Below are 26262 nucleotides of genomic sequence, written 5' to 3'. Positions count from 1 at the left end.
TTATTATCATTAAGAACAAAAATAGAGATTATTATGTAAAAGACAACATCTTTTACATAAATATGTCATCCTATAAAATAGGACATTGACAAATATATCTTTATACATTAAACAATATACAAACAAGTGACTTTCATGAACTGTTCAATAACTAATTTTGGTAAAAAGAAGCAAGACTTCAAACAAATATTGCATGTTTTTTGCAATATGTTGTCAGTTTCACATGACGTGGCTTACTTTGATACCATTGTTCTTGGAATTTAAGAATAATATGATTTCTCATGTCAAGTCTAATATCATCTTGGAAATAGTAGGTCTGGCAATATTACATTTTCTTCCTCCTTCCAGTTTCTCGTTGCATCATTTTAGGCATGCTAAGCAGAAATCTCTATCGAAATCTGACATATTTATGAGATCTTTCCTTCTTGTCTTTATCTGACATATTTATGGGATCTTTCTTTCTTGTCTTTGTTCACAAACCAGTAAATAATTCATGGATTTATGACACACATACTAATTATTCAAGGGAACAAAAGTCAATACCATTTTTACCTCTAAAAGAAGTGGAATATTTAGGAACCAACCAATTTTGCTTATCCATACCACCACTGAAATTCATACAGGTACTCACTACTTTGGTCGAAGCACATTACCTATATTCTTTTTTACTTCTTTTTTCCGTCATTGAATTTTGCCTAGAGGTTCAACCATATCACAGTTCATTTCAACAATGACACATTTATTAACTAACCATTTCTATGATGAGAATTTAATTATTTGTATTGAATCTGTAATCACAGACTATCTTGCTTGTTTTTTTCATCACTGTTGTCAGTTTTAGATGCTTATTTATTCTGTTTTCCCTCATGGTATCTGTAGTTTGGACTGCAATATTTCAAAGGAATGCCAGCAAGTCATATCCAGTGAACCAACTGTCAAAACAGTGTAATTGCCAGGTGTGGTGGCACATGCCTATAATCCCAGCAGCTGGGGAGGCTGAGGCAGGAAGACTGCAAGTTCAAAACCAGCTTCAGCAACTTATCGAGACCCTGTCTCAAAAAAAAAAAAAAAAAAAAGGTTGGGGATGTGGCTCAGTGGTGAAGAGGTTATTTGGGGTGAGATTTTAAAGAAGAGACTGAAGAAGGATACAATAAAAGTAGGGATCCTGGGCTGGGGATACAGCTCAGTTGGTAGAGTGCTTGCTTTGCATGCAATAAGGCCCTGGGTTCAATCCCCAGCACCAAAAAAAAAAAATAGGGATCCTAAAAATTCCTAAGAATAAGGGCCAATCGATATGAGGAGCTTGAACTAATGAGGTGCCAAGATGTTAAAGAAAAGACAGGGCTGAGGTTGTAGCTCAGTGCTAGAGCACTTACCCCACATGCATGAGGCCCTGGGTTTAATCCTTAGTACCACATAAAAATGAATAAATAAAAATAAAGATATTGTGTCTACCGATAACTAAAGAAAGTTTTAAAAAAAATGATGTATTAAGACTTGTGGATGAACTGGAGAGAGAGGGAAAATCAAAATCAAATTGAAGGGATGGGGATGTGGCTCAAGCGGTAGCGTGCTCGCTTGGCATGCGTGCGACCCGGGTTCGATCCTCAGCACCACATACAAACAAAGATGTTGTGTCCGCCAAAGAAAATAAATATTAAAATTCTCTCTCTCTCTCTCTCTAAAAAAAAAAAAAAACCATCAAATTGAAAAGTGAAACCTAGGATAATATCCAGATTTCCAGCTTGAGTAGCTGAATGGATAGTGATTTCATTGGCTGATGTGGAAAAAAAACAGATTTGGTGAGAAAAATAAAAATTCAATTTAAAATATAAATTAGAGATGCTATAACGTATCCAAACGAGGATATCAAGCATGCAGTTAGATGTCTGCAGCTTAGAGGAAGATCATGTGGCGAGATGCTCCTGTGGCCCTTTCTATTTACACGGTAGTGCTTAAGACAGTCTCAAGTAGATAAGGAACATCAAATCCAGCTGCTTTCACCCTTAATCTATTTTTAACACACTGTAAAAGAGAGATTTGCAAAGAACAAAAGACTATACCTCTCCTTGGAAAATAGTGTAGAGAGCAGGTAAGTTTTCCATGGTCTCAGGTCTTCCTGAATTCATCCTTAATGTTCTATGGCTCCTCCATTTCTCTTCTGCTAAAGATAACTCAAGTGCCCTGTTACAAAGAAATAAGCAACGATTAGAAAGACATCTACATTAAAGAAGAAATAAATATGCAGTCTACAGTTTGTCTCTATAAAACAAGATTTAACATCATGGACTTTAATTCAAATCTCTTTTGTCTCTTCTAATTTGGAGAATTTTGGAAACCTTTATCTTATTTTGTTTGTTATTGTTGGTTTTTTTTTTTGTTGTTGTTGTTGTTGTTGTTGTTTTGTATTGGGGATTGAACCCAGGGACCCTCTATCACCGAGCTATATATTCAACCCTTTTTATTTTTTAAAAATCTGAGACAGAGTCTTGCTAAGTTGCTCAACACCTTGCTAGGTTGCTGAGGTTGGCCTCAAATTTGCGATCCTCCTGAGTCACTGGGATTACAAGTATACTATAAAGCCTGCCCCTTTATCTTGCTTTGTTACTTCAGAAGGCCTTTAGACTACTAGTTTTATTGTTTGTTCATTTATTGCTATTGCTGCTATTCTTTTGCCAGGGAGAGGCTTTTGAGGATGAGGGAGTACATTGGTCTGGACCTCACAAAAACAGAATAATAATGGGAGCCAACACTTATCAAGCACTTACTATGTCTAGACACTGTGTTAAACAGTGAACATGTGATGTTATTTAATCCTCAAAACTTTCTCAAAATATAGGTAGGTTCTATTTTTATTATTGTCTTCATTTTATACATATATGTATATGTACATATACATATGTGTGTGTGTGTATCAATAAGTGAATTCAAAATGAGAAGAACTGGCTATCTCTCCCTCTGAAAATAGTTCTCATTCTCCCATGAATATGCACCTGCTTTCCTAAACAAATGTGTCTCTTAAAAAAAAAGAGAGGGTGCTTATTTTTTTTCCTTGATTAAATTAAAACACATTTATTCATTTTGAAAGTTCAGACAAAGGTAATACCTGAATAATGAAGAAAATACCATTCATAACTCAATTTGGTTTATATTCTTTCAGGCTTTTTTTTATATGCAGAAGCAGTACTTTAATTTTATTTATTTATTTTTTGGTACTGGAGATTGAAAACAGAGGCACTCTGCCACTGAACTACAACCTCAGTCCTTTTCTATTTTTTATTTTGAGATAAGGTCTCACTAAGTTGTTGGTTAGCCTAAACTTGTATAAGTGTGGGACTGGGGTTGTAGTTCAGTTGGTAGAGCATTTGCCTTGCATGTGTACAGTTCAATCCTCAGCACCACATAAAAACAAATAAAGTAAAGGTATGGTGTCTTTCTACAACTATTAAAAAAAAAAACTTATACAAGTGTGCCGTTGTTGGTGGTGGTGGTGCCAGGGATTGAACCCAGAGGTGTTTAATCACGGAGCTACATCTCCAGACCTTTTTCTTTATTTATTTTTTATTTTGCAACAGGATCTCGCTAAGTTGATGAGGCTGGCTTGAAATTTGCAATCCTCTCCTCAGCCTCCCCAGCTGCTGGGATTACAGGTGTGTGTAACTGTGCCTGGCTAAGAAGTGGGTTATTTTATTAAATCATTAATCACTAACAGCCATTTCCTTTTTTTTTTTAGTATCAGGGATTGAACTCAGGGGCACTCAACCACTGAGCCACATCCCCAGCCCTATTTTGTATTTTATTTAGAGACAGGGTCTCACTGAGTTACTTAGTGCCTTGCCATTGCTAAAGCTGGCTTTGAACTCATGATCCTCCTGCCTCAGACCTCCCAAGCCACTAATATTACAGGCATATGCCATTGTGCCTGGCTCTAACAGCCATTTTCTTACATAATATATTTGTAACTTTTATTTTGTGGTGCTAGGGACTGAACCCAGGACTTCACAACTGCTAGGCAAGTGCTCTAATGTTGAACTACATCCCCAGATCCTTGTCTATTATATTATAGCAATTCATTCACACACACACACACATTCACATACACACTCACACACATATTTCTAATGCCTACATAATAAACCATTGTTGTATACACCAAATTTAATATTTATGAATTGCAGTGAAATAAATATTATAATTAAGTAGATCTGAGATGGTCCTAAAAACAAGTTTTTATTTTATTTTGGATGATACTGAGGATTGGACCCAGGGATGCTCTACCAATGAGCTACATTCCCAGCCCATTTTAATTTTTATTTTGAGACAGGACCAGTTGAAATGGGCAACTGGTTGTTGTGCCTTGCCCTCAGGTGCACTGCTCAATTGCATCCACCACCAGGACTACTTGGGACACAGATAGGCAGTCATGCCAGGGCAGTGAGAAGAGGGAGGCACAGAGGGGGATCAAGTCTGTGCCTTGCCATCTGGAATGACAGGCACCAATCCCAGGCACTTCAATTGGGTCAGGGAAGGTAGGGATCTAAATCAGCATCTTGCTGCTTCTGCAATTATCATGGCAAACTGAGCCCATGCCACTGCTTCTATGTAAGCATCAATTAGACTGAATCAATTCCACTACTTCTGCAGTGAAAGCTGCTCCACTGTCCCCACCCAGTCACTTGACACTTCTGCAGCTGCTGCAGTAACCACATCTATCACATTTGCCAAGGAGACATTAGTTTCAGGAGCAGCTGTACAAGATATACAGCAACTGCCCCAAAAGACTTTACTTTGGCCATAGTCATTCCAAATATCTCTGCCTACCCTACAGTCATTTCAGATGTACCCACTCCAGTCCTTGAGGAGGTGACTCATGACATCCAGGACAGGCCAGTCCAGCAATCTTCCCGAGATTGGCATGAGAGCAGAATTGTGCAATTAGCAGACAGAAGACTGTGCACATGATACCCCAAAAGCAGCATGGGGTCCACCTGGGAACCTCCATCCTGTGCACTGCTCTCCCTTATTCTGCAGCACAATCCAAATAAAGCCTCTTTGGGCTGGGGATGTGGCTCAAGCGGTAGCACGCTCGCCTGGCATGCGTGCGGCCCAGGTTCGATCCTCAGCACCACATACCAACAAAGATGTTGTGTCCGCCGAGAACTAAAAAATAAATATTAAAAATTCTCTCTCTCTCTCTCTCTCTCCTCTTTCACTCTCTCTTAAAAAAAAAAAAAAACAAATAAAGCCTCTTTGAGGTGGTTTTATTTTGCCCATTCATGGTTTCTATCTCAGATTGAGCAGGCTGGGTTGGTTGCATTAAAAACTGGAAAGGTGAAATGTGATGGACATCATTATCCAAAGTACATGTATGAAGACATGAATTGGGTGTCAACCTACTTTTTCTTTTTTTTAAAAGAGAGAGAGAGAGAGAGAGAGTGAGTTTTCAGTGTTGTGTCAGTTTTCAGTGGACACAACATCTTTGTTGGTATGTGGTGCTGAGGATCGAACCCGGGCCGCACGCATGCCAGGCGAGTGTGCTACCACTTGAGCCACATCCCCAGCCCTCAACCTACTTTATATACAAACAGAGATATGAAAATTTGTGGTATACACGTGTAATAAGAATTGTAATACACACAAAAAAACAACAAAGTACATGTATAAAAACATGAATTGGCGTGAACACACTTTATATATAAAGATATGAAAATTCTGCAATATATATGCAATAAGAATTGTAATGCATTCTGCTGTCGTGTATTTAAAAAAAGTGAAATCAATTAAAAAAGCTGGAAAGGACATCGAGCACTACGAATGGCTGGCGCCCAGACAGCTGCTGAAAGCTGCTAAAGAGGTGCTGGGAGCTACTAGCTCCAGCTGCTGAGAGCTGCTAGGAGAGTTACTGAAAGTGGCTGGGATGGCTGCTAATACCATGAGCTGAGAGCCACTGGCACCCAGAGCTTAGAGCTGCTAACACTAAAAGAGCTGTACTTTGCCTTTTTGTAATTTCTATCCAGACTGAGCAGAAAAACCCTAAGCTGACTGGTAAAAGAAGCACCAGCAATTGGGACTTCTAAAACGAGCTCAAACATACTAAGTCTATCATTTGTTCTTCTCCACATAAAGTTATAGAAAGTAAATAACATAAATGAACTTAAGTTGTTCCTTACAAATTTCTGCTATGAGAAGAGTATTGAAAGGTAGTATTTAAAACCCTCCTTTTTGTTTCTCCTGTAGAACAGAGACCTAAGAAACCTAAACAATTCGTTATGAAAGAAACTGGCATGTATTTTTCGAATTGAGAGGAGAGTCCGCTTATTAAAAATACTGGAAGGGGCTGGGGATATAGCTCAGTTGGTAGAGTGCTTGCCTCAAATGTCCAAGGCCCTGAGTTCAATCCCCAAAAAAATAAATAAAATAAAAAAGACTTTTTTGGGGCTGGGGATGTGGCTCAAGCAGTAGCATGCTCGCCCAGCATGCGTGTGGCCCGGGTTCAATCCTCAGCACCACATACAAACAAATATGTTGTGTCCGCTGAAAACTGAAAAATAAATATTGAAAAAAAATATTGGATATATGGGGTGGATTGTGGCTCAGTGGTAGAATGCTTGCCAAGCATGTGCAAGGCCCTGGGTTCAATCCTTGGCACCACATAAAAATAAATAAATAGAATAAAGGTATTGTGTCCAACTACAATAAATGTTTAAAAAATACTGAATATGAAGAATAATGACTCTAGAGCTTGCATTCTTATCCACCATACTATACTGCCTCTAGAATTTAGAGTCCACAGCCAAACTTTGTAGAGTACAGCTCTAACACTACCAAGGTCCCTCATGAGATAAATCAGCGAGGAGTAATCAGAAAGAATTTGTTCATGAAAGAGTCTAGAGTGAGTAAGGTCTGAATCCATTCATTCAAGCAAAAAATCAACAACTATTTCTTATTTCATGTTTTCAGTGCCTGAAATACTACAGGTACACAAAGTTATTTTGAGAAGAGAATCAGGCCTTACTGTATGCCACCTACAAGTAGATAAAGAAGGAGGAATGCATTTTGGTCCCTAAAGGATATAGAAGAAGGACTAGGTGCCAGACAATGTTAGATAGGTAAGCAAAAGGGAGACTTTCAAATGCTGAACTGATGGCTAAACTTTCCTCCTTCCCACCAAATTTCTAGAATGACTATTCAAACTCCAGTTGTACACCTGTTGATGGTCAGATGTAGAAAACAGGAAGAAGAGTAAAAAGCTAGGATAAAACAAAAAGTAGGCTCATAAAATGTAAGAGCTGAAAGGAACTATGAAGATAATTAAGCTGACTGCTTTTATTTAACTGAAACAGGCCAAGAGAAGTGAAGTGATTTGACAAAGGCTTCTCATAGTTAGCAACACTGGCATTAGACCCCAGGACTAGTACTTACTCTACTCCCACACACTACCAGTCAATTATTCCTAAGGCCCCTTCAAAGTCCTCTAATAATTATAGCTAATATATGAGTGCTTCATATTTGCCATGTATTAATCTAAGAGCTATACTTATCTTAATTAATTTAATTCTCTTTTTTACCACCTCTAAGCAATTATCATTACCACTTTAAAAATAAAGACATAGGGCTAGGGTTGTGGCTCATCGGTAGAGCGCTCACCTAGCACGTGCAAGGCTCTGGGTTCGATCCTCAGCACTACATAAAAATAAAATAAATAAAATAAAGGTGTGTATCCAACTACAACTTTTAGTTTTAAATATTAAAATATTATATTTTTAAATAAAATTTTTTTAAAAATGAAAATATAAGCGAAGCATAGTGGCATTTAAAAAGGGCTAGGCGCTGGGGCACACACTTGTAATCCCAGCAGCTGGGGAGGCTGAGGAAGGAGTATCACGAGTTCAAAGCTAGTCTCAGCAACTAGCAACCTAGCAACTCAGGGAGACCCTGTCTCTATTAAAAAAAAAAAAAAATGTTGGGGATGTGGCTCAGTGGTTAAGAACTCCTGGGTTCAATCCCCAGTACCAAAAAAAAAAAAAAAAAAAAGAGGGAGAGGATAGAGAGAGATATAGCTTAGAGATAAGGCATTCAGGGTTCAATCACCAGTCACACACACACAGACATAAGAGAAGCTAAGTAACTGCTCAAGATTGAAAAAAACTATGAATGATAGAGATGGAAGTCAAATCATACTAATGAACAGCTTTCCTCCCTTCTAGATTTTCAAATTCTTCCAAGCATGCTCTTGTCCTGCATATCATCATATCCTTTCCCCCCAAATCTCCAGTGCCTAGCACCATGTAAGTGAGGCACACTGAATTGTAAAACTGTCCACTAAAATTAAAAATACTGGGGCTGGGGATATAGCTCAGTGGTAGACAGCTTGCCTGGCACACACAAGGCTCTTGGTTTGATTCCCAGCACTGCAAAAATAAATAAAAATAAAAGTATTTAATTTTGCCCTATTGTTAATTAATTCATCAATTCAATACATTTAAGGGTGTTTATATATAATGTTCTGTGCTTTATTAACCTATTTAAACCTCTGAAACAACTCTACAAAATATCTAAGTGTTTATAGGATTGAAGTAACTTTTCCATATCACTTGGCTAGAAAGAGACAAATTTTAGGCCATTCCAAGGGCCACATACACTAAGTCACCTTTTAAACACAGTCCCTGTCCTCAAACAGTTCCTAGTCTGACAGGAATGACAACAAATTATAATTCAGTGAAATAAGTACTAAAGTCATAGTGAGGAAGATGGGGAAGGCGGGAAATTTCAGAGATGGCAACTGTGTAGGCCTTTTAGGATAAATGGAAGTCCACTAACAGAGAATACTCTTCTTCAATCTCATTAGAACCCTAATTTATTTACCTCTATTTTCTTCCAACCTATCAGTCCTTTCTTTTTTCTTTACTTTTCTTTCAATCTACCTTAGATTCTGCAGCGCAATCACTTTAACAATACCCTGAACCCTTTAACTCTGTTTCTATAGCTTACCTATCTGGCAATATCCCCAGTATAGTAGCAGACGCACTATCCACTATAGCTCTAGGTAAGCAGAGAGGAATTTACCACAGGTATTACCAAAATTATTGGAAACACTATATTTAACAAGGCTTTGGCAAAATATCCCTAAACAATTCCTAACCCACAAAATAACAAGACTTTTGCCATGATTAAGAAAGTTATGGCCAGGTGCATACCCCTGTAATCCCAGCAGCTCTGGAGGCTGAAACAGGAGGATCACGAGTTCAAAGCCAGCCTCAGCAAATGAGAGGTGCTAAGCAACTCAACTCAGTGAGACCCTCTCTAAATAAAATACAAAATAGGACTGGGGATGTGGCTCAGTGGTTGAGTACCTCTGAGTTCAAACCCCCAAACCCCCACCCTCCACCCCCACCAAAAAGGTTATGGTTCCACAATGAAGTTAGGTTTGGGATTGTAGCCTCAGTGATTGATTGCTTGCCTTACACATGTGAGGCACTGGGTTTGATCCTTATTACCACATTTTAAAAAATCAATAAAATAAAAGTATTACGTCCATCTACAACTAAAAAAAATATTAAAAAGAATGGAAAATTTTACTCCATGTATGTATAATATGTCAAAATACACTCTGCTGTGGGCTGGGGATGTGGCTCAAGCGGTAGGGCGCTCGCCTCGCATGCGTGCGGCCCGGGTTCGATCCTCAGCACCACATACCAACAAAGATGTTGTGTCCGCTGAGAACTAGAAAATAAATATTAAAAATTCTCTCTCTCTCTCTCTCTCTCCTCTCTCACTCTCTCTTAAAAAAAATACACTCTGCTGTCATGTATATGTAAAAAGAACAAACAAAAAAAAAAAAAAGGAGAAGAATAAGGTTCTGGCTGTCACCACAGAAAGTTACCAAACCAGAAAATTGGTAACGGGAGAAACTCACTGCCACTGCCATCTTTGTCAGCAAAACTGCGTGCCTTATACCCTTTCTCTCTGCATTTAACTCAGTTCCAAAATAAATTCCCATCTTGGGCTGGGGATGTGGCTCAAGCGGTAGTACGCTTGCCTGGCATGCATACGGCCTAGGTTCGATCCTCAGCACCACATACAAAGATGTTGTGTCAGCCAAAAACTAAAATATATATATATATATATATATATTTAAAAAATTCTCATCTTAAGTACAAAGGAGTCTAGGAAATAGTTTTTAGCTTTCCATCTCTTTCAATAAGAGATGGCACTAGAGGCTAGAATATGTATTGAAAAAGCCAAATCCACAGTCCTTGCCATATGTAGATAGGTTTTCTCCATGCATGCACTAAACAGCCTGATGTGCTAGAAAATTTTGATTTCCAACCTCAAATGGGCCCTTAACTCTACCCAGCAATACTACATTTCTCTAAAAAGCTCATTATCCTGTGTTCCACAATGACTTCCATATCTGCAATACTCATAAATCTCTGATCTTCTCTAAGTATATGATCCCACTTCCTCCTTTACAGAGAAAATAAAAGCCATGAGACAGGGAACTCACTTTATGAATATCAAACATACAACCTGCATCTATTGTCCTCATTTCCTTCTTCCCTTGTATTAAATGAAGAAACTATTCATCTTCCTCAAACTAATCCCTCTATCTATTCATTGGGTCCCACCCATTACCATTCTCAGAAATCTTATACTACTAGTGACCCAATTTCTCTCTTGTTTATTCAACTTCACGACTACTCTCTCAATTAGATCCTTGATAACCTCATCCTCTTCAGCTACAAGATTCTCTCCTCCTCCTTACAATTATATCTATAAAAAATACTGTCCAGGAGTTTCTATCACAGATCATTCATTTACTCCTGAGACACTCTGAGAGTCTTCCTCTCTATCTTCTCCTTTTCCACTTCTCCTGTAGGTTCACTCATTTGTTCTTTGCCACATTGGAAAAATTCAAGGTTCTTTGTTGATTTTATCCACACCCATTGTTCAATTATCACATATATGCAAATTACTCTCAAATTTATATTTCCAATACAATTCTCTATACTGAGAACCAAAGATTGATTTCAAACCACCTCCTCGATGTCATCAATTACCTCCCCATAAAAAACCACAACAGACAAAAAACTGGTGTTGGCCAGGCACAGAGGCACATTTCTATAATCACAGCAACCTGGGAGGCTAAGGCAGAAGGGCACCAAGTTCAAGATCAGCCTCAGAAACTTATAGGGGTGCAGCTCAGCAACTTAGAAGAAGAGCGCCACTGGATTCAATCCCCAGTACCAAAAACAAACAAAATTGATCTCCAGTCATCTTCTGGTGTTCCCTATCTCAGTAAACACTACCATAATATATTCAACTGCATATGTCAGAAACCTAGAAGCTATCTTTGTCTCTTCACTCTGTGAATCCAGTCCATCACCAAATCATTCTCATCCACTCACTCCCTATATACCTCTAGAATCTAATTTTCTGCAGCTCCATCTCAGTCCTGTTGACCTTTCTGACCAGGATCACTATATACTCTAAGACATCTATCTGTATCCTCTAAGGCTCCCTTCCCTCCAACCTGTTCACACCATTAAGCCCCACTCCCTAGGAGAGGGAAAACTCTCTCTCCCTTTAGAAGTAAAAGCCTAATCTCTACCACCTCCAGCTTCATCTTGTATCATACTCCCCTTTGGTTTCTTTATACCAGCCACACTGGCGCTTTGTTTTAATATTCCTAAACTGATATGAGACCTCTGTCCATGCTGTTCTGTATGGAACGCTCTGCCCTCCCCTCTTCCCGTATAATTAGAATTCTTCCGTCAGATATCAGCTCAGGCATCTTTTCCTCAGAAAAGCCTTCCTGCTTACTTCAGGCGTGAAAAGCATCAGCAGCACTTCCATTTATTAGTGAGCTCACTGTTTAACATCTGTTTTTCCCAACACACTCTAACCACCTGAGGATAGGGGCCATGTTTGGTTCATAATGTATCCCCTAACGCTCTGCACAAGAAATAGCAGTAGGGCGACTGAGAAGACTTGGCTCCGGGGTCTGAATCTCGCTCAGTAAAGCTGTGCTCTGGAGAAGGAGCTGGACATTTCCTTCATCGCTCTCTCTCTCTCTCTCAGGGGAGTACAGGAGGCTCTCATAAATGACTGCAAAATCAGTGGCAGAAACAAGTCGGCCTCCTCAGCCAAAGGGGCACCCCACGTAGGCTGGGAGAGTGGCCTGTCTTCCCGGAAAGCCCGGCACAGGGCTGGACATAGCAGGGGTCTCTCGAAGGCAGCAGCCATCAACGACCAGCAGCAGCTGGGTCTCAGTCCTGCCGCTAGAGACCCCAAAGCTCTGCTCCTGCCCGCAAAGGGGCTATCAGAACTCAGAACTCGGGGGCCTCCCGCCCCCTTGCAATCAGAGCCTTCAGCTGAGAAGCGCAGGCTCAGGCCGCACAAGACTGGCTTTGCCTCTAGATTCGAGGAAGCACCCACCCCGACTCTCCCTCAAACTCACTTGGCGTCAGCTTCAGATCTCCCCAGCCGCCTTATTGCCCGAAACGCCAAACCCAGTCAGAGCGTTCCCACCCACAAGACCCAGCGCGCCTAGGAGGGACGCCAGCCGCGTTCACCAATCCTGGAAATGCACTCTCATGACATCAGAAAAAATATGACCAATAACAAGAGAGTATCCAGAGGGCGGTGCAAGAGGGAAATACTGAAAGCCTATTGGCTTCTCCAAATCGGAAGTTCTGGAGGAAGGACTAAACCGGAGCCAATCACAGGCCGCCCGAAGTTGTCAGCGCGGTCAGTGGCGGCGCTGAGGACAGCGGGTACCGCCATGATAGAACAGCAGAAGCGCAAGGGCCCGGAATTGCCGCTGGTTCCCGTCAAGCGGCAGCGGCATGAGTTACTGTTGGGAGCAGCGGGGTCGGGCCCCGGAGCCGGGCAGCAACAGGGGACTCCGGGAGCTTTACTGCAAGCGGTAAGAAAAGAGGCCGGCGGCCTTCGGCCCTCAGCTCATCCTGGTCTCTTCCTAGCGCCGGTACCTGATGATCCCGCAGTGCGGGGTGAGAATGCACCTGAAATTAAAATAGATAGACAATAAAAGCGACCAGTATCACGTGGATGTTCCGTACATGTTTCTATGTTTCAGGCACGTTTTAAATCTCTCGACTGCCCTATGAGGCAGCATTGAAATTAGTTTAAGAACCTTGGGCGCACAATCAGGGCCCGGGCTTCTGCATCCTAAATATCCCGGGGATCCGGCATAAAAATAAACATTCAGAAACATTTGTAGAATGGACGAATGAATAGGGAGGGAAGGAGAAAGGGAAATAAATAATACTGGCTCTCTTTGGGGTTTGGGGCAAGTCGCTTTTCCGTTTACTTCTCTGCACTAGTGTTATTAACAGCAACTGAATGAACTCATTGATCCTTGTACTAAATGTTTTTGTATATGAAGTTTATATTAGTCTTGGTGTCAGCATAAGAGTTAGAAACTGTTACTTTCCCATTTTGGAGGTGGGAAAACAAACCCTTATCCAATAAGCAATAGATTTCGAATTGGGATCCGTTCTCCTGTGTTTCTTGTAAAATAGAGATGATCACACTTCTGTTACCATACTAATACAATCAGCTTGTCAGCAAATCCTGATGGCATAGACCCCAATAGATCTGGATAATATACAGAATTACTGCCACTTTTTTTTTAACTCTATTACTGTTATTACTTACATTTTGTTGTTGTTACTAGGGATTGAATCCAGAGGAGCTTTACCGCTGGGCTACATCCCCAGCCCCATTTTTTAAAAATTGTTGGTTAGAGCCTCGATAAGTTTCTGGGCTGGTCTTGAACTTGAGATCCTCCTACTTCAGTCTCCTGAGATGGGATTGCAGGCCTGAGTCAACCACTAGGCTCTAAAGTCATTATCTCATATGGAATTAGAGGGACCTTGTATTTCTGTTTTTATCCTTGTGTAGACACTCTATAATATCAATCTAACAGCCAGGGGCATCCTTCTAAACATCAAATTATATGACTGCTGAAAACTTTCCAATGACTTTCTATTTCATTCAGAGTAATCAAATTCCTTATTTCTATTGGAATGATCAGGTGGGTATCAAAATAGAGGCATGAGTTACTTGAGTAGAGCTGCCTTTCTCTAAAGCATTTTAAGCATTTTCCTGATCTTTTCCCTTCACTCTTTACCCTTTACAATTTTGCAGTCTCCTTTGCCATACAGCAGTGGCTACCTCATACGTATCTTTTGTTTAGGGACCTCCAAGATGTTCCTCCCTTCAAGCCCCAATCATGCTGCTCTCAGGACATGAAGGAGAAGTGTACTGCTGCAAGTTTCACCCAAATGGATCCACCTTAGCATCTGCAGGATTTGACCGACTGATATGTGAGGCATAGTTTGTTTTTTTGTTTTTGTTTTTGTTTTTCAGTGCTGGGGATTGAACTCAGGGCCTTATGCATGCAATGCAAGCATTCCCCAGCCCAAAGCATAGTTTTTGAATCTGGAATAATTGTTCTCTGCCAAATAGTGATTTAAAAAAATTTTTTTGGATAGCATGTAAGTTATGTGTCTAAATTGGCAACATAAACTGCATGGCAAACATGCTAAAATCCAGGCATAAAAATGTAGAGTGATCACTTGGGTGTAGAATTTGGAGTCTATGTGGTATAAATACAGAAAGAAGGAACTATTCTACTAATTGGAAAAGTGAATTGGCTGTGGTTTAGAATATATTTCTCATAAAGGCAGATTTTAAACTAATTTAGGCAAGACAATATAGGATTAAGAGATTGATGATGGATATGAGGAAAGAGAAAACTTTCCTTTCTTAAAGGTATGAGACCTTCTTCTTGATCCATACCCTGAATCTTAGCATATATGAAGGAAGGAGGGGATCCTAAAATAGTAACTCATTCAGATAATTGACCTGTACATCATTAGGTACTGCTATCAGATTCTTAGCTATTATTACTCAGGAATACCCATTGTTGAAAAATCAGGCTAGGACTATAGCTCAGTAGTAGAGCATTGCCTAGCATACACAGGCCATGGGTTGAATCCCTAGAACTGCAAAAACAGGAGTGGGGAGAAATTACTTTGAAGCAGGGAGTCAGCTGAGCATAGTGGCACATGACTATAATCCCAGCAACTAGGGAGATTGCAAGTTCTAGGCCAGTCTCTACAACTTAGACCCTAAGCAATGTAGCAAGACTCTCAAAATAAAACATTTAAAGGGCTGAGGATCTAGCTCAGTATTAAAGCAGCCCTAGGTTTAATCCCCAATACCAAAAGGAAGAAGAAGAAAGGATGAAGGGGGGTTTTGAAAAAGCAAGAGAGAGCATAACAGAATTATCTCACTTTTTTTTTCTTGTGGCTTTATTCTTCATTGTCTTATAATCAGATGATTATGAAGTAAAATGAGTCCTTTGCCTTTTTTTCTTTTTCTTTTAACTCTGCCTCAGAGTGGACTATATATGTTTTACTACCCCCTCCTTTTGTAAATTTTTTGTTTATTTTTATGTGGTACTGAGGATTGAACCCAGTGCCCCACACATGCTAGGCAAGCACTCTGCCACTGAGCAATAACCCCAGCCCTTCACTGCCCATTTTGATTTGGGTGTTTTAGTCCTGTGATCCTTATTCTTACCAATAGCTAAGCATCTGGAAGACTTGGGGATCTTTGTTGAACTTCTATGATTATCAATATTGATATGCTTAATTTCATTACACTAGAAAGAAGTAGTCTCGTTGGCAGAAAAATTATTTTCACATCTGTAGATATATATATATATATCTTGCCTAGGTAGGTAATCCATAATAACACTCATAAAAAATCAATCCTTTCGAGACCATTCTCCCTGAAGAAAAGAACAATGTCTTCTCATTTATTCTAACACTTGACATGTAGTAGTTACTTACTAAGTGTGGAATCAGGAATGTAGTACAGTGTCATTGCCATGTGACCTTCAAGTTGTAGATTCTGTAAGTCTTATCATTTTCGCAGACTCATAACATGTTTATAGAAGTAGGTGTCAACTTTTTTAAAATTACAGGGAAGAAAATTAAAATTTTCAAGAACTATCTTTTTTCATATTATTAGTTGTAAAAATATGTCATCATTTTTATTTTAGTGTCAAGAAAATTGGTTCACTTTGTCAAACGAGCAGTGTTCTAAGAGAGTATAATTTCAGAACTATTCTGATGGTTAATTCACAACTTTTTGTGGAGGGGCAGGTACTAGGAGATTGAACCCAGAAGCACTCTACCACTGAGCTACATCCCCGGCCCTTTTTTATTTTGACACAGGATCTCACTAAATTACTGAAGCTGACCTTAACCTCTTAAGTAGCTGGGATTACAGGTGTGCACTACCATGCAAACTATGAGTAACCTTTCACAGCCAGTAGAGTGCTTTGTTTTGCATGTTAATACCCACAAAACACCTCTCTCCTTAACAGTGTTGTGGAATGTCTATGGTGACTGTGATAACTATGCTACATTGAAAGGACACAGTGGAGCAGTGATGGAACTGCATTATAATACAGATGGCAGGTGAGTATTATGCATAATGGAATGACAACTGCTTCTCATACTAATACCTCTTAGAGTCCTTTCACCTTTTGACCTTGAGCTAGCTTCTCTTAAGAAACCTTTTTATCAAAAATGGCTACATTTTAGATAGCCACTTTATTATCCTTATTACTGTCACCACAAGTTAAGAAGTTAGGTGTTTGTTATCTATGTATGCAATTATAAATACATTGTCACTGTCATCTAACAGTAGTCCAGATAAATTTGTTTTGTTTTATAAGACACAAAGCAAAATATAATTTTATCTGTAGAAATGAGCTACTTTTATTATGAAAGTAACAAAATATAATTTCAAGAAACCAAAAAAAAGCAGATAGGTTTTTCTTTTAATTTTTTATAACTGTAGATAAATGGTGTGCCTTTGTTTTATTTGAGTTTTTTTTTTTTTTTTTTTTTTTTTTTTTTTTTAATGTGGTACTAAAAATCAAACCCAGTGCCTCATACATGCTAGACAAGTGCTCTGCCACTGAGCTATAGCCCTGGTCCCAGATAGTTTTTTTTTTTTTTTTTTTTTTAAGTGCATGTTCCTGCCATCCAAAAATAGTCACTATTAACGTTATATATTTTTTTATCCCAACTATTTATTTTTGTTTGGTGTGTTGGTGCATATCTGTAATCCCAGCTACCTGGGGAAGCTGAGGTAGGAGGATTAGAATTTTGAGGCCAGCCTGGACATGTTAGCAATACCTTGACTCAAAATAAAAAGAGCTGGGAATGTAGCTCAGTAGTAAAGAACCCTTGAATTCAAAGTTCAGTTAACACATACCACATACACAAGTAGAGTTTTTTGGTTTTGTTTTTTATAATTTTTTGGGGGGTTGTAGATGGACAGAATGTCTTTATCTTATTTTTATGTGGTGCTAAGGATTGAACCCAGTGCCGCACACATGCTAGGCAAGTGCTCTGCCATTAAGCTGCAGCCCCAGCCCACAAGTTTAGTTTTGATATATTTGTTAGAGATACATACAATTTCTTTTTTTGGTACCTAGGATTGAACTCAGGGATGCTTAACCACTGAGCCACATCTGCAGCCTGGTTTTTATTTTTTATTTTGAGACAGGTCTCACTAAGGGCCTCACTTAAGTTGCTGTGAGGATGGTTTTGAACTTATGATCCTATTGCCTCAGCTTCCTGAGATTCTGGGATTACAGGCCTGTGCCACCCTGCCCAGTTTGTACAATCTTATGTACTGATTTTTTTGCCCCGAACATTGTTCACTTAATCTCTGTTAGCATAAACATAACTGCGTGCTTTTAGAATATCTGTAGATAATATAGAAATTTGGTTGTAAAAGTTTGGTAGGCATTTTGGTTAATGTTGATTTATTTTACATTTCTGATCTCTTAGCCTGTTGGGATGCTCCATCTACTGGTGTATAGCATTGTGTATTTTAAGTAAAAATGTGTTTTAAGATCAGGCTTAACTTAGAATTAATCCTTAGAGACAAAATAAAAACTAGTTTTTAGAGAAAGGATTGGAGTTACTCAGATGAAGAATTGCTGCATTCTGTCTTACCTCTACTGCAGCAGGGAGTGACCAGACATTTCCAAGTGAAAGGATGTCTTATCTGTAACATGCTAGCTATCACAAAGGAGGAAAATCTGCTGTAATGGGCATGTGATATGTCATGGGGACTCCAAAGGAAACTTTTTTTTTAACATTTACTTTTTAGTTTTAGGTGGACACAATATCTTTATTTTACATTTATGTGGTGCTAAGGATCGATTCCAGTACCTCGTACACATGCTAGACGAACACTCTACCACTGAGCCACAACCCCAGCCCTGAAACATTTTTTTTTTTAATGTTTATTTTTTTAGTTTTAGGTGAACACAATATCTTTATTTTTTTATTTTTTAGTTGTGGATGGACACAATACTTTTATTTATTTATTTTTATGTGGTGCTGAGGATCAAACCCAGAGCCTCACACATGTAAGGCAAGCACTCTACTGCTCACCCATAACCCCAGCCCCTCTTTATTTTATTTTTATGTGGTACTGAGGATCAAACCCAGTGCCTCATGCATGCTAGGCGAGCACTATACCACCGAGCCACAACCCCAGCCCAGAAGGAACGTTTTTAAACTTCATTGAGTGTAGAACATGAGTAGGAGTTCCATAAATAGTGTAAGGCATACCAAAAATGACAGCACAATTGGTCAGTGATCTGGAAGAATCTGTCTCATTTTGGCAATTGGGAAAGACAGATTATTTTTGTTGGTTTCCACTTATTTCTTTTGTGTTCTTCCTCTTACCTTCTAGTATGCTCTTCTCAGCATCCACAGATAAAACTGTGGCGGTGTGGGACAGTGAAACAGGAGAGAGGGTTAAAAGGCTGAAGGGACATACTTCCTTTGTGAATTCCTGTTATCCAGCCAGGAGGGGACCACAGCTTGTCTGCACTGGCAGTGATGATGGTACTGTAAAGGTAGGTATTCTCAGTCTTTATGAACCTTATCTTGCCTTCCCACCTGTGCTGTACCCTCCTCTGCAAAACAGTTTTAGTAATCAGTTCCCATTTAAAATTATATGCACTATTTTAATTACCCTAATTACCCTACAGAATAATATTAGAACCATAGAATAAATTACTACCTGGAACAAACTGGACCATGAGGATTTGATCCTTGGCTCAAGGTGTTAATTGTGTGACCTTGAGCAGTTCACTTTTCTTGACTCAGGTGTTTTTTTTTTTTTCCTCTACTCTTTTTTTCGCATTTATTTTATTCCTGTGCCATAAGTTTTTGTTTCTTGGGGCTGGGTTGTGGCACAGAGGTAGAGCACTCACCTGGCATGCATGAGGCAGTGGGTTCAATTCTCAGCACCACATAAAATTAGAATTAATTTTCTATAATTATAACTAAATATTGTGTCCACCTATAACTAAATATTTTTTTGGGGAAAAAAAAGGTTTTGTTTCTTTAGTTTCTTCTGGGATATCTTTTTCTTCTGTATGACCTCCTCTTCTGGTTTAGGAACAGTTTGTTCCTTTTCAGTGAGGATCATCTTGCTGTGGCAGGGGGAACTCATGTCTGGATTGATCCGACCATGAGCTCTGTAAGTACAGTGGCACACTTTGGGTGCTTTGTTCATCTCTATATGTTCAATGACCAGAGAATCTGTGTCTAAACCCTTGAGTTCAGCATCATTCTCTGCATTTTTAAGCATGTGCAGCAAAAATTCAGCACTCTTTGGGCTACCATCCCTGTGTCCAGCCCTACTGTTCCCAACTCCACCATTATAATGGCAGAATGGCACACATTGCTTCTTTAAAGTGACGTCTTTCTGGTACTTGGTGGCTGCACAGTTTCTTAAAGTGAACACCAAGATTTGAACCTCTTGATTTCTGTGATTTTGTGTGGGTTTTCCAGGTCAAGAGAGCAAACCATTTTTACAGATCGCCTCAGGCCGCTTACAGGAGGAGGAAGAGCCAAAGCTTAGTTTCTTGATCTTTAGTAATATAAATGTCTTACAAGATTATTGTGAAATTAGAGACATATAAAAAGCCCAGTAAATGGTTTTAGTAGCCCAGAAACATAAAGGTCATTTAGTGTAATAGTTTCCCGTTATATATGTATGTATGTATATTAGAATCCATTAAACTACCTAAAGATTCCAGTTCAGTGGCTCTGAAATGGGAATCAGAATTTTTTAAAGGGTTCTTCAAGTGTGGCTTATTAGAGCAGGTCTGACATTTTAGGAGCCACTGATCTCATCCAGCAGCATCATTTTACAAATGAAGAAAATGAGACCTAGAAACATCAACTTGTGTCAAAGGTACACAAGGACACACTGCTTCATAGTTCCAGGGGGTCCATCTTTGTTGCACTAATTGGTTCTTTGTTTCATTTTAATGGTTAAACAGGGGGACTTGAAGGCATACACCCGAAAAACAATACTAACCTTTTGATTGTTGCTTTTTTACTTTTTTTTTTCCCCCTTGAACCCAGGGCCTCAAATGCTGAGCAAAAATGGGTATACCCTTGATGCTTGGCTAAAAGGAAATTCTGGTTTCGGACTGGTTTCTAAGCCCAGAGTCCTAAACTAGGTATACTGTAGTTGGATAGGTATATGTTTTTTTATTGCTGAGTTATATCCCCAAGTCTCTTTGAGATTTTGAGACAGTCTCACTACATTGTCCAGGCCGGCCTCGAACTTGGGATCTTCTGCCTCACTCTCCTGAGACACTGAGATTACAGGGGTGTGCCAGTTGGAAAGTCCTAACGGTGGCTACTTGGTAATTGGCATTGCAAAACACAAGAAGAGACAGAAATGCCCTAATGGATTTTATTAACAAACATTGAGGGCCTTCTATTATAAACATCTAGAAACTTGTTTTTATGCTTTCCATTTCCTCTTAGTTACTTTCACTTTTTTGTCTTCGTTCTCATATTTATCTTTTATATATATATATATTTTTTTTTTTTTTTTTTTTAGTCGTAAATGGACATATACCTTTATCTTATTTTATTTTTGTGTGGTACTAAGGATTGAACCCAGTGCCTCACACATGCCAGGCAAGTGCTGAACCCCTGAGTCACAATCCCAGCCTCATCACATTTATCTTTCTGTCCTCCTTTCGCCTTTTATTTTCTAGTACTGCAAAAAAAGAGTTTTATATCTATACTGTCTTTCTTTTTTTTTTTTTTTTTTGGTGGGTACTGCTGTTTATTAGTTACACATGACAGTACAATGATCTTGGCAATTCATACATTTGAATAAAATAGGTGTCTTTCTTTTTTTTTAAGATTTATTTTTTAGTTATAGTTGGACTCAATACCTTTATTTATTTATTTTTATGTGGTGATGAGGATCGAACCTAGGGCCTCACATGTGCTAGGCAAGCACTCTAGCGCTGAGTATGCATGAGGCACTGGGTTTGATCCTCAGCACCACATAAAAACCTTTTACTGGGCTTTTTATATAACTTTTTATATGTCTTTGTTTTGGTTTCTTTTTTTAATTGAACCTGAATTGGAATCATCTTAACTTTATTACTCAAAATAATATTTTTTTAATGGACAGTATATCATATCCCTAGATGATTGCTTTTTAATACGTTTTTCTTATTTTGAATTTTTGTATATTATTTGTATTTAAGGCATCATCAAGCAACTTTTTTTAATGGTTTATTATTTTATTATATACTTTATAAAAACAAAAGCCTGAACATTCATTCTCCCAACATCAGGGAAAAAGCTTACATCTTTCTTGTGCAGCCATTTTCCAGAGCAGGTTGTGTTGTTTGTTTCTATATATACCCATACGTACTTCTCTCCCCTCAAATATTTATATCCTAGCTACAAAAATGGAACTGCAAAGGGATTATACAAATGAGATCATCTTGCTCTTGTTATAATACACTCTTGAGGTGACTCAGAACCATGGAAAGGGGCTGGGGATGTGGCTCAAGCTGTATCGCGCTCTGGTATGCGTGTGGCCCGGGTTCAATCCTCAGCACCACATACAAACAAAGATGTTGTGTCCGCCGAAAACTGAAAAATAAGTATTAAAAAAAAATCTCTCTCTTTCTCTCTCTCTCTCTCTCTCTCTCTCTCTCTCTCTCTCTCTCTCTCTCTCTTTAAAAAAAAAAAAAAAAAAGAACCATGGAAAAAACACCTAATGGAGGTGTGGAATGTCTGTTAGCTGTACAAAGGAGCTGTTATTAATTTGTTGAACTGGCTCCTCCCTGACATAATCAGTTTCTAGGGGCATGGGCACGTGAATCAGTGAGACAGACATGGGCCAAGTGATTGCTTCTATTTGTTTCCAGAAGGCACGTATCTTCTACACCCTTTCTTAAATAACTGAAGACAAACTATGGGAGAACCCAGTATTTTGATTCCTCCCACTCGGGGGTATTAAATGCATAAGGAAAAGATTACTTATGTCCAAGTAATACTTTATATTTAAAAATATAAAAAATATTTTTAAGCCGATGTGGTTTTTTTTTTTTTTTTTTAAAGAGAGAGTGAGAGAGGAGAGAGAGAGAGAGAGAATTTTTAATATTTATTTTTTAGTTCTCGGCGCACACAACATCTTTGTTGGTATGTGGTGCTGAGGATCGAACCCGGGCTGCACGCACGCCAGGCGAGTGCGCTACCGCTGAGCCACATCTCCAGCCCCCAATGTGGTTTTAAGTGTTAGGATTTTTAGAAATCAAAATATTTTTTCACATAATTTTCAAACTAAAGTCAAAGCTAATCATATTCTATGGTAATGATTTAAGTGCTGGTGATACGGTTTTCAACATTTGTTTCCCTCAGAGAAAAAAGTTCTTCTTTTGCAGATTCAGAAAACTGCAAATTTCTGGCAGGTTGAACAACTTTTTATATATACTTTTTAGCTACTTATCAAGTTGGAAGGCTTTGTTGTTTTCTTTTACTAGGTTTGTAAATATAAGAATAAAATAAATAATTTCATTTTATCTAAGGGGGAAAATCATGTTGCTTTGTACTTATCACAGTTCTTCACAGAAAGCAAAGATTTCAGATAGCACTATGAAGGAGCTGCACACCCAGCCCCTATTTTTAGCAAGTACATTCTTTCCTCTAGTTTAAAAAAAAAAAAAAGTTAAGAGAGGGCTAGGGATGTAGCTCAGTAGCATGTGCTCAGCATGTTTAAGACCCTGCGTTCAATCCATAGTGGCAAAGAAAAAAAAAGTAAAATACAATATACGTGGTAAATTGTTTCCTTTCCTGAACTTTAGGAAAGGACTCTAGCTGAGTCCTTTCCTAAAGACTGAATAGTTATAGGTTAAAGAATGGACGGTGTTCTGATTAGAGGTGGGAATGGGCCAAAGTAGCCCAAGTGAGGTAAGGAGAATATCTATACCATGAGGGGCAGTTCATTGTAGGGAATCAGTACAAAGTGCATCCCTACAACACATGATAGTTAGCTGAGTGCTCTCATGTGGTGAAAGTGTCATCTATACATAGTGATGGTGGTAGAGGGGGAATGTGGCTTTCAGAGCCTGAGCTCAAATTGTCAAGGTCTTGAATTACAAGATGAGCAATTTGGCTTGACTCTTGGGCTAGAAGAGTTGGGAAGGAGGTGTGTTTTGTAGGAAATAAGTGAAGCACTCTTTTTGGACCATTTATCTGAGTAACAACCTAAGACTTTTTTAGTTCATGCTTCCATGAAGTAGGAGCTACTTTCCATCCTAAGCCACGAGAATTGGGAGGAGAAGCATCTTGGCACACTCCTACTCAGACTCTACCTTTTGACTACAAAATTAAATTTAAGCCCATTAGATCTTTTGTGAGATACCATGGCTGATTCCTTTCTTTTCAATGACAATCCTTTAACACTTCAAACATAATCAGCTAACATTCTTTCTCTTCTAAATGAAATGACCCATACACTTTAAAAATTTCCTGTGGTTCATCTTCTCATGTCTGTCAGTCATGTTTTTTTTTTTGTTTGTTTGTTTGTTTTTTAAGGATCTGCATCTCTGGAGCACCCAGACTTGAGAGAGAGAGAATTTTTAATATTTATTTTTTAGTTTTTTCGGCAGACATAACATCTTTGTTTGTATGTGGTGCTGAGGATTGAACCTGCGCCACACGCATGCCAGGCGAGCGCGCTACCGCTTGAGCCACATCCCCAGCCCTCTGTCAGTCATTTATTGAAACATTCCCTGGGCTCTTGCTGTATTATCCACACTTTAAAAATATACAGCTATAAGCCTTTTTTTTTCTTTAATGCAACTAAATTGTCTAGCTGAGTACAGAGTTCTAGAGTTGTTATGACATCTTTTCCTCCCCTATTATTTATGTATCAAGTAGCTGTTTGGCACACACCTACAATCCTAATGACTCTGGCTAAGGCAGAAAGATCACAAGTTCATGGCCAGCCTCAGAAACTTAGGAAGACCACATCTCAACAATAAAAAGGACTGGGGATATAGCTCAGTGTTAAAGCACTCCTTGGGTCAATCCCAGTACCAAAAAATAAATTAAAAAGTTTAGCCAAACATAGTAGTCCACACCTGTAATCCCAGTGTCTCAGGCTGCTGAGGCAGACAGATTACAAGTTTAAGGCCAGCCTCAGCAATTTAGTGAGGACTTCTTTCAAAATTAAAAATAATAAGGGCTGAAGATATAGTTTAATGATAAAGCACCCCTAAGTTCAGTCCCCCCACCAAATTTTTTTCATGTAAATAAGATGTAACTTTGTAGCAAAGCACTTGCATAGAATTTTGCATAAGGCCCTAGGTTGGATCCCCAGCACTGCGCAAATAATAATTATGTATGTGTTTGTTTTTAAAAAGAAGCATATATTAATGTGAAATTAACCATTCATTTCAATACTTTTAGGTTAATACAATATTTAAATAGTAAAATCTGACTATTAAATTCTGGTGTTCATTTTACTGTTGACTTGCTGGGATTCTTTGTCAAGTCACTTCTCTTTAACCTTTAGTTTCCTTATCTATAAAAGTTGGGATTAAACTAGATAGTCTAAACACAGTAACTTTGAAACACTTTTTATCCCAACCCACATTAAGGAATATATTTTATATTGTGACCCAATATTCACCCCCTTCCACATATGTATCTGTTTTATGAACCAACCCTTTCTGCATGACATTCTGATAATCTTCTGTAATATTTTTACCTGAGATAAAATGTAGCTAACATAAAATTTGCCATTTTAATTATTTTTTTTAATTTTTTAAATACATTTTTTAGTTGTAGATATACACAATACCTTTATTTTATTTATTTATGTGGTGCTGAGGTTAGAACCCAGTGCCTCACAGGTGCTAGGCAAGTGCTCCACCACTGAACCACAACCACAACTCCCATTTTAATTATCCTAAAAAGCATACAGCTGTAGGGATGTGACTCAGTGGTGGAGCGCTTGTCTAGCATGTGTCTGCATTTGAATCCCCACTGCCAAAAAGCAAACAAAAAATATGCAATTTAGTGACTCTTAGTTCATTCAGTGTTGTGCAACCATTGCTATAATCCATACCAGAGTGTTTTGTCACCCCTAAAAGGATATATGGTGATATTGTAATTAACCAGTTTATCACCCCTATTTTTGCCTACCTCTGGCAACTGCTGACCTGCTTTTCTTCTCTTTGATTTGCCTAATCTGGAAATTTCATATAAATAAAATCATATGTGGCCTTTCATGTCTAGCTTCTTTCATTTAGCAGGTTTTCCAGATCTATATGTGTTGTAAAATATATTGATATTAGATTCTTTTTTATGGCTAAATATTACATTGTAAGAGTATTCCACACATTTTTTTTTATCCATTGGATAATTCAGTATTAGAATTATTCATTGTCATGAGTAATGCCACTATGAGCATTAATGAATAAGTTTTGATATGAGTGCCTGTTTTCATTTCTGTTGGGAGTAGGACAGTTGGCTCACGTGACAATTCTTGTTTAACTTTTTAAGAAACAAACAGACTTTTCCAAAACAGCAGCACCATTTTATATTCCCACCAGCAATGTATGAGGGTTCCACATGCTAGTTATTACTTGTGTGTTTTTTTTTGTTTTTGTATGGAAGTTGAGGTTTTTGTTTGTTTGTTTGGTTGGTTGGTTGGTTGGTTGTCCTGGGGATGTATGTAACCTAAAGCCTTATACATGCTAAGCATGCACTGTACTACTAAGCTATACCCCTTGCCCTATTGGGTTTTTTTTGTTGTTGTTGTTTTGTTTTGTTTTGTTTTTTTGTGTTTTTG

General features: G+C 38.6%; 2 protein-coding genes across 2 annotated transcripts in view; one reads left to right on the top strand and one right to left on the bottom strand.

Annotated features, from left to right (window-relative positions):
* Zcchc17 (zinc finger CCHC-type containing 17) overlaps positions 1-12523 on the bottom strand; it is a 52773-nt gene extending 40250 nt beyond the window's left edge. Inside the window, exons 1-2 of the mRNA XM_026391582.2 lie at positions 12461-12523; positions 2064-2184 (exon numbers count right to left, since the gene is read on the bottom strand). Coding sequence (XP_026247367.2) covers positions 2064-2129 — 66 coding nt within the window. The 5' untranslated portion in view covers positions 2130-2184; positions 12461-12523. The remainder of the gene's footprint in view (positions 1-2063; positions 2185-12460) is intronic.
* Positions 12524-12740: 217 nt separating this feature from the next.
* Snrnp40 (small nuclear ribonucleoprotein U5 subunit 40) overlaps positions 12741-26262 on the top strand; it is a 34651-nt gene continuing 21129 nt past the window's right edge. The window contains exons 1-4 of the mRNA XM_026391678.2: positions 12741-12928; positions 14222-14351; positions 16424-16517; positions 18820-18985. Of these exons, the coding sequence (XP_026247463.1) occupies positions 12785-12928; positions 14222-14351; positions 16424-16517; positions 18820-18985 (534 nt within the window). The 5' untranslated portion in view covers positions 12741-12784. The remainder of the gene's footprint in view (positions 12929-14221; positions 14352-16423; positions 16518-18819; positions 18986-26262) is intronic.

Source organism: Urocitellus parryii, chromosome 11, assembly GCF_045843805.1.
Source record: "Urocitellus parryii isolate mUroPar1 chromosome 11, mUroPar1.hap1, whole genome shotgun sequence".
NCBI lineage: Eukaryota > Metazoa > Chordata > Mammalia > Rodentia > Sciuridae > Urocitellus > Urocitellus parryii.
This window is presented reverse-complemented; position numbering and strand designations above follow the sequence as displayed.